This window comes from Delphinus delphis, chromosome 9, assembly GCF_949987515.2.
Source record: "Delphinus delphis chromosome 9, mDelDel1.2, whole genome shotgun sequence".
Taxonomy (NCBI): Eukaryota; Metazoa; Chordata; class Mammalia; order Artiodactyla; family Delphinidae; genus Delphinus; species Delphinus delphis.
The window spans coordinates 101,428,713-101,447,712 of NC_082691.1; the positions used below are offsets into that span (position 1 = coordinate 101,428,713).

The 19,000-nt window shown below is 45.7% G+C and overlaps 1 protein-coding gene across 4 annotated transcripts in view; it reads right to left on the reverse strand.

The window, feature by feature from the left end:
* Window positions 1-19,000, reverse strand: part of PRKAG2 (protein kinase AMP-activated non-catalytic subunit gamma 2) — a 277,944-nt gene that overhangs the window by 13,400 nt on the left and 245,544 nt on the right. For all 4 annotated transcript variants that reach the window (XM_060021147.1, XM_060021146.1, XM_060021148.1 and 1 more), the window contains 5 exons: window positions 9,733-9,814; window positions 8,641-8,699; window positions 4,644-4,689; window positions 2,860-2,914; window positions 1,736-1,862 (listed from right to left, as the gene is read on the reverse strand). In XM_060021147.1, coding sequence (XP_059877130.1) covers window positions 1,736-1,862; window positions 2,860-2,914; window positions 4,644-4,689; window positions 8,641-8,699; window positions 9,733-9,814 — 369 coding nt within the window. The remainder of the gene's footprint in view (window positions 1-1,735; window positions 1,863-2,859; window positions 2,915-4,643; window positions 4,690-8,640; window positions 8,700-9,732; window positions 9,815-19,000) is intronic.

The following is a 19,000-nucleotide window of genomic DNA, read 5'->3' on the forward strand; positions in this document are numbered from 1 at the left end:
CAACGCTACTTTTTTCTCGGAACATGATCTCAAGGCAGTAAAAATCAGGTTCTGGAGTTTATTTAAAATTCTGCATTTTTATCTGAAAATCCCTAGCTGAATATTCTAACAGCATGATTCTAATTACCATATTGGCCCAAATATAAGGCAGTACTGGCAGAGGCCACCTCCTCTACTTGTTGTAGAGGAGAAGATGCCAAAGGCCTGTCTCAGGCTGTGCCTCCCCGTCGGCAGCGTGGCCACGGAAACGCTAAGGGCCTCTGGGCGCCGTCGGCCCTGTGAGCCAGGCGCCCTGAGCCCGAGGATCTAAGCCGCCTCTGGACACGGACAGACGGAGCAGTTAGAAGGAGGGCTGCTCCACCACCACCACCGGCAACCGTGGCAAAGCTACGCAACCTTGCTGAATGTTATCGCTTCCAAATCAGATGAATAAAAATACCTACCTGAGAGGGTGGTGGCTAGGATTAGCTTTATCATGTGAAGTGCCTGACACAGCGTAATGCTTAACACTGTTTAGCTCCTCTCATGATTAGTACTGTTTTAAAATGGCGACTCTAAGGGGTACGTGGGCTAAGAGCCTGGTACAGCCCCGCCCTGGGTCCTGGGCCCTGGGTCCTGTTAAAGCTCAGTGCCAAGGCGACTGCATGCGTTCAGCCCACGGCAGACAGGAAGTCTGACCAACAATGTCCCCGCCTCCTTAATTCTTCTTCCCTAGACTGCCTCTTTACCAAACTTCATGCTTTTTTGTAAATCACTCTTCTCCTTCCTACATTCTTTCTTAGTGTTTATTTAAACATGATAACTGCTACATTTACACAGACTTAAAATATAGGGCTGGTTTGATGGACAAGGCATTTCTCCCCATCACTTAAACCCTCTGGGCTGCTGTCGGAGCAGCCTGGGCTCCTTCACGCCACACTGGAATGCTGCTTTATTTCCTAATTTGAAGCTGTGGAGAAGACAGGAAAGCTAACTTGACGTAGATTTTTAATGTCTACTAAATTCTTTTAAAAAAATGATTCTTAATATGATCTCTTCTGAACTATGAATGAGGCCCCTTACTGGTTCTAGCTGACCAATTACTTATAACCTCAACTTCAGTGCATGTAATTAAAAGGAAAAAATTGAAGCCCTCCTGTGAACACTCCGGCCCTTCTGAGCCTCTTTTTAATACTGCCGACCGAAGAGGTTCTGAGTTTTGGATGATTAGGAAGCCATCTCATTTCCGATGCAGTTGAGAAAACCTACAGACAATATAGCCCTGATTTGGACCAACATGGTATTATGTTGTCAAAATTTTATTTGCTTTGGGCTTTTCTATCACTGCTGCAGTAAATAATAAGACCATCCTGGGGCCAGGACTTCTGAGCATGTCCCCAACCATGACACCAGTAAAGCATCATAAGGCAGTCTGGCTCAAGCTATCTTGGGTAAGTAGTTCCTTAATCAGACTGACTCGCGAACTGCTTTGCTTCTTCTCATTTTAGGTGATAAAATATTCTCACTTAAATAGAGAATTCCAAGTGTTTTTATTTGCACTGAAAGGTGATTACTTTTTAACTGGAATCAACTTTGAGAATGTACAGTTCAAATAGTAGTGAGTTGAGAAACTGAAGTTTAGAAATGGAGACCTCAAAACTAACGATTTCTTCTATGAGGGTAACAGGAGCCAATTTACTTGAAATAAATTAAAGTAGATGCAGCTATGTCTTTAGAAACACTAAAAACTACTTACAAAAAGCTGGAGGAACTTGAGGATTCTTTTGTGGGTAAGTATATAAAGTGCATTCCCACTGATAGGGTCAATAACTGGCAATCTGTGGATTTTATTTTTGATCAACGAGTGTACAGCATCGAAGAGGCTGCGGGAAAAGCCATTACAGTTGTTAGGAGGCTTTAAAGAAGAATTAGAAAACTTTGGACCACCCCTGCTTTAAACGTACTTTGTGTCTTTAAATTACAATATTAAAAGGTTGACGGACCTAAAACAGCGTTCTAGAAAAGTTTTAAACTGGAGATCTCAGCAAAATTTTCGATTTTCCGTAATCTGTTCATAAGCCTCAAATCCAAGTGTGGGCTACAAAAATCTCTAGGAGAGCAGTTTTTTAGTAGCAGGTTTGATGCTTTTATTTGAGAAATGACAGAAGCTAACCCCTCGGGAAGCTAATGGACGACCCTGGCAACAGAGGGCACTGTGGCCGGGGGCCCCCTGCACTGGCCGCTTCTGTGCTCAGCCTGCCCACTGCTGGCTGCTCCAGCCTCTCCTGTGACTGCCGACGAGGAGGTGTGCTGGGTGGAGCTGTTTTTTAGGACTTGGAAATAAAATAATAAAAATCAATATTCCACTTTTGCTCACTAGTGCACTAGTTTTAAGAATGCTTTTATTTCTGAAAATGTATCCGAGCTGTCCCAGAAGGCTTGGGTCAACACTTGTGGGCAGCCCCATCCTCTGACCACCTCTGGACCAGTGCCTAAGGAGACTGATTTTTCAACTTCAGTGCACGTTGGGACCCCTGGGGGAGTTGTTTTAATGCACATTCCAGGGCACTAAAACCGTCCAAAGACTGACTGGGAGAAGAGCCCAGAAATCTGCAGCTTTAATGAGCTCCCTAGTGGGTTTCTGCTGCAGGTGATCTGGACTTTCAAACTGCTCAGTATGACCATCTTCCTAGTTCATTCTCAGTCCTTTGGACCAACAATGGCTGTGATTTCTACTGTCTCTGAGTTTACTGAATTTAATATTAAGGAGGCTGGCCCCTATCTAGATTAAAACAAAAAAAATCTATCACCCATGGTAACAAAACAGATGAATCTGAATGAATGGAATGTTTTCAAAGGAGAAAAACTTGACAAGTTTACCTTGCATCTGGAGATATATTCACTAAAGGCTTAAACGTTTCTTGTAAATAAAGCTCTGTATTTATAGAAAGAAAATATGTAATTAGTAACGTATTTGCTGTTTGTAATTATTACATAAATTAAAATACCCTTCAATTTACAGGTAATAATTAGAAGGATTAAAAACCCAAATCGAATTAATTTACTGAACACTATTGTGTTACTTATAGTCATGGCTATTATTAAACAACTTCCAAACTGTTTCAGGATGTTGCCTTTGTGGAAAAGTTAAGTATTTAAAAACAGTATTACAATAGATGTTGTAAAAATCAGAAGAAAAGTCAAGAAATCTGATAAAAGAGCAATACCAGCAGAGGTCACTAGAATGTTACCAAGTCACTATCACCCTCAACAAAGGAAGACTATGAAATCCTTTAAAACTAATTTTCACAAGTTAAAAGGTAAAAGTTATAACAAACTTTGTTCTTTAAATGTTATTAAGTTTTATTTTCGACACCAAAGCTTGATCTACTGTATCTGGGGATCTTTCTAGTATGCAGACATTATCTTTGTAAAGATAAACTGTAATTTGCTTTACTGAGGTTTCTACACAGAAGGCATTCAAGAAAATCTCAACATTATTATTATTATTATTATTACTACCAAATACCATGTAATATCAAAATGTAAATACACTTAAACCTTGGTCTGACATTACTTATACAATAGAATTTATTACAAAGTATCTGTCTTGGTGTTAAAATATATATATTCACTGCATGATAGGCAGTGCTAAAATGTGGATCCCATGTTGACTGACTTTGGTCTGACTTGATAAAGCTATCATCAATCAAATACATCGTTCAATGAAACCTCTAAATCATATGGGATTAAAGGAGGCCCAGCTCTCTTTAGAGCATCCTAATGGATGTTCAGATCTCGCAGCCAGTCACAGGGGTGCTTGTCACACCAAGCAGATAACGGGAACACAAAGCTAAACCTCAGGTTTAAATGAAAAAGTTTCCTTGAGTTGAGTTGGCCCCTCAGTGTCTAATGCAGGCTTCTCCCCGAACACCCTACAGAGGCTTCTTCCTCAGGGATCCCCATCACAGGCTCCCATCGAGGATATTCTTACTGGTTGGTCCTTTGCCCCCTCTGTACCAACCCAGCAGGCTGGGTCTCATTAAGACTGAACAATTTCACAATCATGAAATTACAATTTAAAAAGTGGCTCCATTTCAGAAAAGGGTATTGTGATTATAAAGGGTGAATTTCAATACTGCAAACGAAAGCAAGCAATCTTGAAGTTATTTTCGTGTGATTTTATCCAAATCATCTAGTTTAAGTTTCACTTGTTCTACTTGTCTCCATAATTTGTAAAGAAATAATAATAATGTAAAGAAATAATGATTGAATTTAAATAGGAACAGATCCTTGCTTTTGTTAATTTCAGGCATTCCTTTGGTGCATTTTCTATACAAAGGCGAAGATTTGGAAGGTAATACTTAGAGGCGAATGGTGGCTCGACTGGGGGCCAGAGACTCGGGCACTAGTTACTATATCCCATCTATATCCCAGCCTTAGTCTAAAGACTTGTTATAGGTTCTCTATACATGTGTACTAAACAGAGTGGGTAATATTTATAGTAGTATGGCATACTATCAAAATTAATATAGAAAGAAATGTCTTAATGTAGTCAGTTATTAAGCAGAGAGAAGAGGACCTGTGAAATTAAAACATTTTATACATATGTAGAACATGTTTTTCCTCATATTAAAAGGTTTTTAACACTCAACAGTGCTTACCCCTCCATGTTTCAATCTTATGTTCCTCTAATTCATAAATCTGTACCTAGAAATAAGAAAAACTCTTATTTACAAATGTTAACACACACAACATAAGGGAAAAGAAAGAAATTACTATTTCATAACTACTGCTGAGTCCCATAATTCAGCAGATGGAAACAATCAAGATAATTCAGAAATATTAGAATATAAATGAGAGACAAAAAGTGCTCTACCTTTCATTGAAGACAAATGCTTTATAAATTTAAAACATAAGCCAACAATATTTTCATTAATTTAATTTGAAAATTTCGGATACACTTAAATTTTAGAACACCCCCCCCACACACACACACGCACATATACACACATTCCTTCTTTCTGAGGATACGTAAGATTTTTAGCATCTCTAATTTTTTTTTTTTTTTTTTTTTTTGCGGTACGCGGGCCTCTCACTGTCGTGGCCTCTCCCGTTGCGGAGCACAGGCTCCGGACACGCAGGCTCCGAGGCCATGGCTCACAGGCCCAGCCACTCCGCGGCATGTGGGATCTTCCCGGACCGGGGCATGAACCCGTGTCCCCTGCATCGGCAGGCAGACTCTCAACCACTGCGCCACCAGGGAAGCCCAGCATCTCTAATTTTAAAAGGGCAGTTGGTTAAATCATGTGCTAATTAAGTTGCTGGATCAGGTTATGCCTGGACCACATGGGTGTCTTCACAAAGGTAGAGAGGGCGTTGAGTCTGGAGAGCCTGGAGGCTGGGCAGTGGGTACAGCACTTAGTCACCTGGAGTCGTCAAGCACTCACATCACTGCATCTTGGCTGCCGCTTTTGGTCAAAGTACTTAAGGTCTCTGAATCTGTTTCCCTTCCTAAACAGCTGGAGAGAAGGCCCTCCACATTCAGCTTCTGTGAGGACCATGTGTTTGTGAGCCTGAGGCGGAGGGCCTCCCCACCTGCTGCAGCCTCCACTGCGGCTCAGCTTAAGAAAGTCACTCTGCCTCCTGCAGTGTTGCACTGGGACTCCTGGGGGCCCTGCAGTAGGAAAACCTGGCCTCTTCCTGAAGCTTCTTGAAGCTTAAAATCCACTTGGCAACATTAAGACAGTCCGATACTGAAATGCTACCAACAACTGGCAAGAAACCACCAACAAGAAGGCGTACATATCAGAGCATACTCTAAAAGGCTTATTTAGTGCAGGGATGCAGGGAGAGTAGGGATGAGCAGAGGTCAGAGGTCAGGCAAGGAAAACTTCAGGAGGTAGATTTCAGCCAGGCTCTGCATGATGAATGGACTTTACATAAAAGAAGATAAACTCGTAAGGGCCTGGAGAGGAAAAGGACTTCCTCACGTTCCCGAAACACAGAAAGGAGACGGTGCTGGGGGACAGGAGCGAGGAGTCTGGGGACTGATGACCCGAGGTGGGCTCCGTGTCTGGGAGAGAAAGCCAGGCCAGCACTGATGGGTTTAAGCAGTGGGACGACGTGACAGCACCAGAGCCAGACGCAAAACCAAGTGTCAGGACAGTTAGGTCTCGAACGGTGACTGTGGGAGTGTAGGGGCAACTGAAAGGAAGAACCAAAAGGTTTAGAGAATAATAAAACAGGGGAACTAGAGACGAATGACTAAGTGAGAACCCGCGCCCCGCCCCCCCCCCCCCCCCCCCCCATTTTGGTGCCAGGTGACTGAACAACATCCACGACAGAGAAAAAGCCTAACTGAGGAAGACGAGGCTCTGGTTTTCACAGCTGAAAGTAGAACCATCCTGGTCTACGTCTCACTTAGGCGGTTCTGAGGTGATGCCCGTGCTCTGCCTGCACACCCGCCTCGGAGCTTTAGCTACGGTCACCAGCATGGCCATGACTCAGCTAACACGGGGGTCCCTTAGGTACTGGGGGTGGTCGGCGCTGGCAAGATGGGAAGGTGGGGTGTGTGTGTGTGTGCGCTGGCAAGATGGGAAGGTGGGGTGTGGGTGGGTGGGTGGGTGTGTGTGTGTCTGTCGGTCCGGGAAGATCCCACATGCCGCGGAGCGGCTGCGCCCGTGAGCCATGGCCGCTGAGCCTGCGCGTCCGGAGCCTGTGCTCCGCAACGGGAGAGGCCACAACAGTGAGAGGCCCATTTACTGCAAAAAAGAGAAAAAAAAAAAAAAGAAAGAACCTCAGATACCCCCATGACAGCCTTCCTCGACCTTGGCGCTACTGACACTTTAGGCTGGATGCTTCTGATGTAGGGCCGTCCTGGGCACTGTAGGACATTTAGCAGCATCCCTGGCCTCTGCCCGCTAGACGCCAGTAGAACTGCCCCACCCTTCCGCCAGCTATGATAAAAAATGTCTCTAGATGTTGTCAAATGTCCCCTGGGAGGCAACGTCACTCCCAGCTGAGAAACACTGCCCTGCAACTAATCAGAATACAGTATGAAAAGTGCTGTGTGGGTAGTTAATGGGGGCGCTGAAATAGTGACTAATTCTGCTCCAGGGAGATGGCACAGGGCTCTCCATCACTGAGGCAGTTCTCCAGGAGGATTCTGAAAGACCTGAATTTCAACTGCAAGGACCAAGGACCTGAAGGAGAACGTGCACGTGGAGGAAGTGGACTCAGATTTCCAAAGAAGAGAAGCCGCAGGGAGACGAGCAGAGGGGTCAGGAGGGAGAAAAGAGAGAACTGAGTGGGCAGGAGAGGAGAAACAAGACGTGCCACCACGGCAGGCTCTGTAGGTGGCAGGGAAGAAGCAACCACCGCTCAAGCACAGAATTTAATAGTTAAAAAAAAGGTAGGGCTTCCCTGGTGGCGCAGTGGTTGAGAGTCCGCCTGCCGATGCAGGGGACACGGGTTCGGGCCCCGGTCCGGGAAGATCCCACATGCCACGGAGCGGCTGGGCCCGTGAGCCACGGCCGCTGACCTGCGCGTCCGGAGCCTGTGCTCCGCAACGGGAGAGGCCACAGTAGTGAGAGGCCCGCGTACCGCAGAAAAAAAAAAAAAAGAAATCAGGTATGTCATGTGAAATAAATATGGAATACTTATGAAGTCTTTGGTAAAACTTCCTTCTAAGAGTATGTCTTAAGCAGAAGCTTATTTTTCCATTTTGTGTAGGAATTTAATTATTGGGCAATACTGACCATTACATGTAAAAACAGTATTAACTGGATTGCCTTTTACCTATTAGATACCCAAAACAGTACTAGATAAAGAAAGTATACAATTCTGTCCTTCTCCAACCTTGCCAAAAAAAAAAACAAACAAAAAAAACACCAACTCAAAAAAACCAACAAAAACCAAACACCAAACAAGCTGGTAGAATCACAAAAATCACAGTGTTAGATAAAGGCCATGTGTAGTTTTCAAACTATGCTCTTGTAAAACAGTTGGACCAGGAACCAGGGATCTGCCACTAAAATTAGCCAGTAGCAGTCTTTTCTTAAGTGGCAGAAAAATGTCAAAACTGAACTTCTCCAATTTTAATTTTTACTTCTTTAGAAGCACAGAGTCCGTGTATTTCTTTTATAAAATTTCAGGGGTAACTGCATAAGGCCCGGGAGTCAGGCCTGTGTTGTTCTCATCTCCACTGTGGGCTTCACCGGGCACAGCCACCCCTGGTCTGGAAGGGTGCGAGGGGCCTCCTTCATTCACGGGTCCAGGCAGATCTCAACACTACGGCATGCCCATAATGCCGTTAAAGAGCAGAAATATAATGGAACGTATAGACTATCCAGGCAATAAATAAGCACACAGAATCCCACTAACCTGAGGACTCCTGAAAGCTGAAGAAAGAGGCTATTGCCTTTCATACTTCCTGAGACTACCTCCTTAAGCTTCAAATATCAGACTGATTTACACTGAGGTTTCCTGCACATTATACATATTTGGAAAAATCAACCACCAGCACCACCAAGCCGGTACCAAAAAAGAAAAACACAAAATCTTAAAAACACACACACACACACACACACACAGAGCTCTAAACACGTACAGAGAAATATATAGCTCCACTTACTCGACATAAAGATTTCTGGCACTTACCATGGGTGACTTATAGTATCTATGAAGTATATTAATGAAATCTGTAATTGTTAGCATTCCTGGAAGAAAGAATTACATATTAAATGTAAAACTATGAAAACATTAAAGAAAAATTTCAGATGATAAGCAAACCTGGAGTATTTATTTACTAGACAGCCTTAAAGACTACCAGCACAGCTTAATCTATTATTTAAAACTGTTAATCTGTTAATTATCTACACCACGCTAAGATATACAAATTTAGCTGAAATTAAACCTGATAGTAATTAATGGAGTTAATCACAGTAGTTGGCAATTCACCAAGAGAAAACTTTCTGAATGTTATTAAACATCACAAAAGACTTGTGGCTACATGTAAATAATTTAGGATACTTTAAAATAAGATAAAGTATCCCATAAGCTCTAGAAACATGACACTTTTGGTAGCACTTGGATTGTTTTCTGAGAATCCTCCTAAAAACAGTGCCTTTCACAGGCACAATTTACGAAGGGCCCACTGTGTGCCGGACACCAGGACTACAGAGATGAAGGCGTGAACCTCTCCCCTGAGGCAGCTGCAGCCCGAGGGGCGGCGGACACCGAGTGCCATTTCCGAATGATGCGATGCCTCCTAAGAGGGACGACACCCATTGTCCACTGTGATTCATAAGATGAGAAAATTATGGAGCTTAAATACTGTGAGTTACGTGGTATTTTTAATAGCGTAACAATGCTTTAATAGCGTAACAACGCTTTTTACCAATCACGTTTCCATCGTTTCATCTGCTGTGTCAGAAAAGTGCTCACCGGGGAGGGAGCGGGGATGGCCCGCGGCAGGACCGCAAGCGGAGGGACCGATAGGGAGGGGTCGGGCCTCAGCCTGGGACCAGGGGACCGGCAAGGGCACCGAGGAGGCTTCAGAGCCAAAACGGCGCTGAATCCAAAGAAACTCCACACAGGTGCATAAATGTTTTGAATTCACTCGCAGTCCCACCGCACAGGATGTAAAAGCAAGGCTGTCCTTCGATTGGTAACATGTCTACTAGGCTGCACTCCAAACCAGCACTTCTTGAGCTAACTCAGGCTTTCAGATCCCCGGCCCCTGCCACTTACCTACAAAACTTTGTCTTTTACTCTCCCACAGAGGCGCTGCTCGGACACCGTTGGCTACTAGGGCAAAGAAGGCCTTTTTAACCTAAGACCAATGAGAGAGACAGCACGCATTTTTAGTCTATATATATGCAGGGAGAAAAATACCTTCCACTGAAACACTCAACCAAATCTTACCAGTTAAAAATAACTGAATTTATTAACATTAGCAATATGCTTTTGTATTATATTGAAAGGTATATAGAGATTATTTTTTCAAACTGAAACAATGCAATCAGAGAGACTTTATGTAATTAAAACCACACAGAAGAATTAAACTTCAAAGGTTTGTTTTTTTCGGGCCACGCCACACAGCTTGCGGGCTCTTACTTCCCCAACCGGGGACTGAACCCGGGCCCTCGGCAGTGAAAGCGCCGACTCCTAACCACTGGACCTCCAGGGAATTCCCCAAACTTCCGAGTTTGCTCTTTCCTATATGTGGTTATTAGTTCATTCAGAAATACTGAAGTTCTATCAAAGTACTTGAAATGAAAATTTGTTTTTCATATGTTCAATAACAAAACAACAAGCATTCCCCCTTCATTTCCCTGAGGTTGAGAAAGAGAAGGAATGAAAGATGTAATATATTCCTACTTTTGTATCTTCTTGAGACAGACATTCACTGTGTGCCTATTATGGGCTGGGCCCTGTTCAGAGTAGTTCACATACGGTGTCTCCCGGAGCCCTCGGGACAAACACCCTCCGGGACACCGTGACATGCAGCAGGGGTGATGATTTATTAAAAGCCAAAAGCTCAATGCTGAAAATGACCTCTAAATACAGACAGCAAATAACATATGGAAAATGGTTCAATTTTACTGATAATCAAAAAAATGAAAATTAAAGCAAATTTAAAGTACCATTTATGGCTGCTGAATAAGCCAGTATGTTTCCGTTATAGCGCCCGACACAAGTGCAGTTGTAAAACCACTGGTGGCTCCATGAATTGTTAGAATAGTTTTTGAGCCACAGCTCGTATCAAGAATCACAAGAATATTCATACTGTTTGTGTACTAGCTTTTCCTCTGTTGAATTACTTACTCATACAGAAATTTTAGGAGTGGGATTCCTGAATCAGAGATGTTCAATTATGTGGCATTATTTCTAACACTGAAAACTGGAGAAAGATCTGCCTCCAACAAAACTTGCTAAATGTTGGTATACCAGTGAGAAAAAAGCATCAAATAGTATAACTGTGAAGATTACGTTGAAGTAAAAAAAAAAAAAGGTTTACGGCAGTGAAAATGCAGACTATAAAATTATGCATTATATAAAACCTGTATTTACACAGAAAAGATCAAAGAGAAACAAGCAAAAAAATTAAACTTCTATATTATGGAGCTGAGGCAGTGGAAGTGTATCTCTTAAAAATTTTTTTTATTCTGGGGTACAGTTTATCTTTTTTACTAAGAAAGAAAAAGGTTATTTTCTCACCCACTATACTCCGAAACCCCTTGTTAACTTAATAGTGAAAAGAGAGGATTTTAGGAAACTAGAGCTTCAAGTCAGAGTAGAAGTAATAACTCGGCACCTGTTTCTGCCTTTACTGTGACTCATTTTGCCTCTATCTAGAATGACTTATGCAGGTGCCTGGTTCACCTGCACAAGGGCAGAAGGACGGCTGCTGGGTGAGGGGGATTTTCATTAGTCATTTTCCACACTTGTCTTAGCCGAGTCCAGCACTGTCCTGAGTACGGCAGGGACTCCATCAATCTGTTGAACAAACTGGCAGGAAACTAGGAAGAGGAGGTGAGCAGAGCCAACCCAAGGGCACGAGAGCCATACAGTAACTAAATGGCATCCACAAACGGGTAAAATGGTTTCTGAACCACAGCTTGTATCAAGAATCACAAAAATATTCACACTGTTTGTGTAACTAAATGGCATTCAGGGACGGTGTGCCGGTGTGAATGGTCTATTTCTACCTTGACGATGCTCTGGGAATCCTTGACTGTGGGCCTAGAAAATATTATAAAAGAATATGGGGGAAAGTCATGGATGAACGGATTCTGAAACACATTAAATATCTGCTTAGCTTGTTTTTCTAACTGGCTGGAGTAGGCAGGGAGTGGGGGCACTTTTAAAACCACAAACTGCTTACTGTTTCCTCCAAAATAACAGATTTAGCAGAGAAAACCAGTATTAAAATCATTCATCAGGATCATTCACGTAACCCTAAGTGACCACAGCTGTTGAAAAGCCACTCCGGAAAGTTCTGGTTTGGCCATGATGAAGTAGCTGAAAACAACCGCACGAGTTGGACAAAACATACAAATCCCCGTTAGAAAGCACTGGCGGGCAGCACGCAGGCAGGATTCAGGGAACTACAATTCTTGAGAGAAAAGAAAGATATGAACTGAGCTACAAAATTCTGGAATTTTTCCAAAGGCATTTTCCAAATCATGTTCAAATAGGCGACTTTCAATAGAAAATCTGAATCTATCAAAAGCATCAGATAGAACCCAGGCAGGAAAAATACAAAGAAAACCACACCCAGCACATCATAGGTAAGAGGCTAAAAATCAAAAGCAAAGAGAAAACCAGCCAGAGGGAAGAGAGACATTAACTTCCAAAGGAGCAGCAATCAGACTGATGGCAACACAACAGAAGCAGGGCCTAACTTTAACACTCAATGTAATGACTGTTCTTTCAGGAACAGAGAAAATCCTGCTTCCCCACAATAACTTCTCTTACCTGCTACCTACAAGCTCTTAAACAGCCCCTAAATGCTCCAAGTTAGTTACTAAAGGGGCTTCAAGGCCTCTGCACACAAAAACACAAGGAAATGCCCGCACAGCACTGACTCTCTCAGGTACACAAGACGGACAGGCCAGGGACGCAGAGGGTGGGGTGGTGATGTGTGCCGACCTCAGGTCATCCTGAGGATACACTGCTGATGTCACGTGAGGGAAAAACCCAGGGAAGCAGCCGTCCAGCGGCAAAGGGGACATGAAGAGTTCAAGGTGAAAAGTGCCTTCACTTCTGCACAAGAAGGTATTAATAAAACAACCAGATGCTAAGGAAAGTACTTGGAGTGAAGCAAAAAAGCCTCCTAGTGGCTTCAGTGGGCGAAGCTGCAGGACCAACCGGACAGACTGACTTTTCGTCAGCTCAGGTCCTTAACCCTCTCTGAGCCTCAACATTCTTAGCTACAAGATGGGGCTAACAGATAGCGCTTTCCTCACAAGGGCATGTTTTTTTTGTTTTTGTTCTTTTCATTTTTTGGCCACGCCGCACGGCTCGCAGGATCTCAGTTCCCTGACCAGGGGCTGAACCCGGGCGCTCGGCAGTGGAAGTGCTGAATCCTAACCACTAGGCCACCAGGGAACTCCCGCAAGTGCGTGGACTAACCAGACTTGCTATGAAGAGCTGAAAAGAATAAGAGCTTTAATTTTCCACTCTCTACTGGCAGACCAGAAGCAGAGAATGAGTTAGTTTTAATTTCAGCCACACAAACTGTTGACAGGTCCACACGTCATGGAGGGAGTCACAATTCCACCCTCCAGAGACCCGACAGAACTCCCTAAAGTGGACAAGACGTGCTCACAGCACCTTAGCGGGGGACGTCTCAGCGTCCCCAGATCAGCAGCCCTGCCTGCTGCTGTGGTTTGACTGCAGCCTCTGCAGGGACGAAACCTTCTAAACTTGGCTTTCTCAGCACCACGTGCACGGAGTGTTTGAGGGGCAATTTAAAACCCCGCTCAGGAAACTCCTCGATTACAGAAGGCACAGTGTGTCACCAGCGAACCATCAACAGGCTGAAAGAGGACTGGCGCAGTCTACTTCTAAGGGAAAAACTCTAGGGGCCTTGAGTGCCTCTGAAAATTTCTTTCAACTGATAACGCAATTTGCTCAAACTGTTACCAATTAAAAATTTTATATTTTAATAGGATTTTCTTTTTTCTTTTTTTATAAATTTATTTATTTACTTTTGGCTGCACTGGGTCTTTGTTGCTGAGCACGGGCTTTCTCTAGTTGCGGCGAGTGGGGGCTACTCTTCGTTGCGGTGCGTGGGCTTTTCACTGCGGTGGCCTCTCTTGTTGCGGAGCATGGGCTCTAGGTGCACAGGCTTCAGTAGTTGTGGCTCATGGGCTCTAGAGAGCAGGCTCAGTAGTTGTGGCACACGGGCTTAGTTGCTCCACAGCATGTGGGACCTTCCCAGACCAGGGCTCGAACCCATGTCCCCTGCATTGGCAGGCAGATTCCTAACCACTGCACCACCAGGGAAGCCCTTAATAGGATTTTCAAACAACCAAATGTGATAATCAGCTAAGTAGAGAGGAAAATAAAAGTCTAATATAAAAATGATTTTTTTGCGGTACGCGGGCCTCTCACTGTTGTGGCCTCTCCCGTTGCGGAGCACAGGCTCAGGGGCCATGGCTCACGGGCCCAGCTGCTCCGCGGCATGTGGGATCTTCCCGGACCGGGGCCCGAACCCGTGTCCCCTGCATCGGCAGGCGGACTCTCAACCACTGCGCCACCAGGGAAGCCCTATAAAAATGATTTTTGAAAAGGGTAAGCCGGCCCTAGTCGCGCTAAGAGATTCTGGCAATCTAAATGCCAAGTAGCACATCTGTGTTCCCCCAAAATGGGAATCTGATTCCTCTAATGCTTCCCTGCTTTCCATACACAGTTTCACCCTGATTCTCAATAATTAAATTAATTGTGGGGCTTTTAAAATTAATGCTGATGCATAGCTAAAGCTCTTTAAAACTGTTCACTGCAGTTTACTAAGTTTTTACATCAGAGCTCGTCAAATGGATTTCACAACACCTGACGGCGTCTCCCCTGAGCAAGGATGGGCCCAGCTTCTCAGGTTTGGTCTCCAAGACCCTCTGCGATGCAGCCCCAGCCTGACCCCTACGGTCCAGCAGACTCCTCAGTCCGTGAACTTATCTTCCGTTGTTTTGGCTGTGTCACAATGTTCCTTCTACTTCAAATGGACTTACCTTCTGCTCCACCTGTTAAAGCCCAGCTTGCCTGTAACTTCTAAGTCCTCAACACAACCTACCCACGTCATGCGCGGCCGAGTCGGATCCCTCCTCTACTCCCGCAGGACCTCATGTATCTCCTTCCTGGAGTTTCCCTCGTGGCTCCCTAGGTTTAAACGTGGCAGAGAAACATCTCTGGCATCTCTTCCTCTTGAAAAGTTATTCTCAAACTACAGGGAGTATAAACTGGAAGGAGAATGAGCGAGGAGATGCCAGGACGAGAAGCGGGTGGAGCACGGTTCACGCTGACCAAGAGGAGGAACCTCGTGGGGAGGGGCGGGGAGAGGAGCCCACTGATCCCCCCGACCTGGAAGACCCACGACTGGAGGCTCCGATGCTTGGGCGGGGGCAGGGCTGAAAACAAACAGGAAGATTGTTTCAAATCAGGTCATGACCAAAGCCACCCGCCATCACCATCAAAGGATTATTTTCCTGGAGAAACTGCTTCAGAAATGAACTACACAGAGATGAACATTTGGGAGCTTCCAATGAAAAAGACGGTGGCCCAACACTCTTCAGTGAGACCCCCCCAGGCAGAAGCTCCCCTGTGATCACCCCCCAGCTGTCGGTGCTCACTCTTAATTACGAGCCACTCGACACAACCTTGAACGTTGCAGCTGCACAACTTCTAGTTTTGAATACGTCTCACTGGATGGGTTAAGAACAAAGAAGCTTCTAAGAAGTAGAACAGAAAAGTAATGAGAGAAGGAGACAGGATAAGAATATTAAAGGATCAATTCAGGGGGCCCAAGATCTCCGACTGAAGTTCCAGAAGAAAGGAAACAGCAGGAAGAGAATCTCGGAACGAACAGCACAGTGAACACGGACCGAGTGACACGTGTGTCAGGTCCAAAGGCCCATCGGGTGCCTGGCTCACAGTGGAAAAGACCACAACCAGGCGCCCGGCGTGGAAGCACCAGAGATAGAGAGAAAACCCCAAAAGCTTCCGAGGGGGAAAACCGCACATTAAAAAGATGGAGATTAAAGAAGAGAAAAACCACGACAGCTGTCTCTTCAGCGACACTGGCAGCTAAAAGCAATGGGACGCCTTCGAAATTCTCAACCGACCTCAGTAGCTAACTCTCATGCATCTTTTCCTGGGACGTGTACGGACAGCGTTTGCACCCCCCGACCCCCCTGACGTTTGCACCCCCTGATGGAGCTGGAGAGCGTTCGACGAGGCCACAGGGTTGGGATTAGTGTCCGTATGAGAAAGACCAGAGCTCTCGTGCGCTCCAGGCAGCTGTCTGCAAGCCAGGAAGAGAGGCCTCGCCAGGAACTGACGCCACCGGCACTTGGTCTTGGACTCTCAGCCTCCAGGGCTGGGGGAGAAATTCCTGTGAAGCCTGCCAGCCTGCGGGGTTTTGTTATGCAGCCCGAGTGCACTAGGGCCGGAAGCTCCTGGAGAAAGTGCTCCGCCAAAACAGAGAGAATAAAGCAGGAAAGCAGAAAAGCATGTGTTCAAAAATCAGGAGAGGGTGGAGGCAATTCCCACCATGAACCCGTGAAAGTCTCAGGTGACGGTGACGGGCAAGAAGACGCAGAGCCGCAGGCGTGGCTCCAAGTAGGGCTGGAAATGTGTGGGCCAAGTCCGGCTGCACAGGAAATCCTACTGAGAAGTCAGCCGGTGGGAAAAGCCTTAGGTGTTCAAAGAAAATAAAAAACGGAAGAATTCTAAGCTCCAGGAACAACACTGAACTGTACAAATAGGAAATGTAACCACGTAAACCACTGGGCCCAGTGACACAGTCAAATGAATGAAAGCACCCCGGTACTGAGATGGTGACACCGGGTGTGACGGGAGGAAGGAAGCCACACAAGGAACAAAGAACCCAGCTACCGAATTAGGGAGGAAAACGTGTCTAAAACTGACGAATCAAGGTAATGTGGCAGTGAACGCCAGATTTAACAGCTGAACTGTCGGTTCTGGGGAGTATGACGACAAGGGCGTAAGGAACAGGGACTGCTGTTTTCAGGTAAGCTCTTCTCGGGAGTATGACGACAAGGGCGTAAGGAACAGGGACTGCTGTTTTCAGGTAAGCTCTTCTCGTACCACTTTTAAACTGCGTGACGCTTAAAACCACGGCCCGTGCTTCTGGGTTAGCAGTCTGCTGGCTGTCGGCATCAGCAGGTCCCGCCCCGCGTGAGCCTGATGGGGGCGGGGCCGCGTCAGGTCGCCCTCACGCCGCCACAGTTCTGAACCCCCAGCCTTATGCTCTTCTGCGACGCGCTCTAATTCCCACTGCTCTGGGTGGCAGGTACTTTCATTAGGCCTAGGAATAATTCAGCTTACGGAGGACTCTTTCTGGATATGGGTTATTATTCGCTCTCTCTCCTGGTTTCAAGTCATCTGTCGATCAGAGGATGCGGTCAACAAAGTCGGTATTCAAGTCATTGTTCCAGAGGCTGCCGAGCTTAGAGTGAAAGAATCTCAAGGCGCCCCAGCAGTGTCTCACCCAGAAAGCAGAGCCTGGCTCGCACGTGGTTTATTTGAGAACGTGGTCCCGGGGGCAGGAGTGACACAGGCTAGCAGGGGAGCCAGTGTCAGTGTGTGAAGGGTGGTGGAGCTGGCCGCAGGACAGGGGCCTGGCAGGGGCTCCACGGCACTGGGATCGTCCTCCCCGAGCGAGCGTGCGAGGCAGGGGCGTTTCCCCACCTGCTCATCCCCGCTGGTTACCGAAGCGGGGGTGCCGCCCACCACGCCTGCAGGGCTGGCTGCAGTAGCAGGTGGCCCGGCCCGCGAGAGGCGTCCAGTACAGCTAGAGACCTCGCTCCAGGCAGACTGCGATTTCACTGACGTTCCCCTAAGGTCCGTAAGCCAGCAGTTCACTGAGCTGCCAAGATACACTTCTGCATCTTCTCCATCAGGACAGGGCACGAGGCTCTGTCAACCGTCAAGATGAAACCCAGATTCGCCTTTCACGGTATTACCACATCTACGAACAGTCCCAAAAGGAAATCGGGTTCATCTCCCCGACTTTCTGGGGTCGGTTCGTGATAGGTTTCCAGAGATTACTACTTTTATTACTTTATGAATAATTCATTCAAACCCCTTACCTGGGAATGACACCACATTTCCCACCGTTTTCTGAGGACTCTTTTTCCTCTCACCTGGAACCTCAGGCGTCAGGCCTCAGACCTGTTCTCCACCATTCTTCCACTCCCACTGAGAGCCTGCATCCTGGCAGTCTGCATCCTGACTAAACTAGGGATCAGAAAGCAAACAGGCACCTCCTACCGTCCACACCTATCCTGGGCTGTAAGATCTTCTAATCACCATTCACTGTACTTTTTCCGTTTTGAAGATCATTTTCCTTGATAATGAAAAAGCACAAAACGGGCTGAAGAGTTTCCCTTCCTCTTTATCAGCACCTGCAGCATGAATCTTGAGCAACAGAGCGAACCCTTATCTTTCTTGCTTCTAAAGCAGGTGAGCACCTGCTTCCCGCTTGTGGATCTCGAGTCTAACCCCAATTAAGAGGACCCTGGGCAGCCCCCTCCTAGTCATGCCCTTCTTCAACTTACTTATATGCTCGTCTTTCTATATTTTCTACATGTTCTTCTAAACACCCGTGTTTGGCAAACAGCCACTTATTTGGACACTTGCCTGTATTCTCTTTCATTGGCACTATTAAAATCGTATCAATTGGAATGATTTGAACAATAAAACAAAGTAATAGTGGATTATAACCCAATGGAATATATATATATATATATATATATATATATGTATATCTCCATAAACGTATGCCGACACAAATGACTGAATAAATAAGTTAAAGGAAGGAACACATGTCCTTTGCAGAAGAATTCCAACTATCTTGCGTAGCCCTCAACTCCCCACTCCTTACGTGTGGGCGGTGCAGAGTGACCTTCTCCTAAAGAGGACAGTATGGAAAAGAGAAACTTTACAGTAAAGAAGCCTGATAGACATACCGCAGCCAGGTGACTGCGGTTAAGATCGACAGCGGTAAGCAGTAAGCAGGTCTGATATGACGTGAGGAGCACTTTACCTCTGTGGTCTTCCTTCCAAAGCCCATAATCCAAGTCTGGTCATGAGGAAAAAACAGCCAACAAATTCCATTTGGGGGCAGCCTGCAGCACACCTGGCCAGCTCCTCAAAACTGTCAAGGTTCCCAAAAGCCAGGAAGTCTGAGAAACTGTCACAGCAAAGGGGAGCCTAAGGGGACGTGACGACTAAATGTTAACAGTAACCTGGATGGGATCCTCGAGCAGAAAAA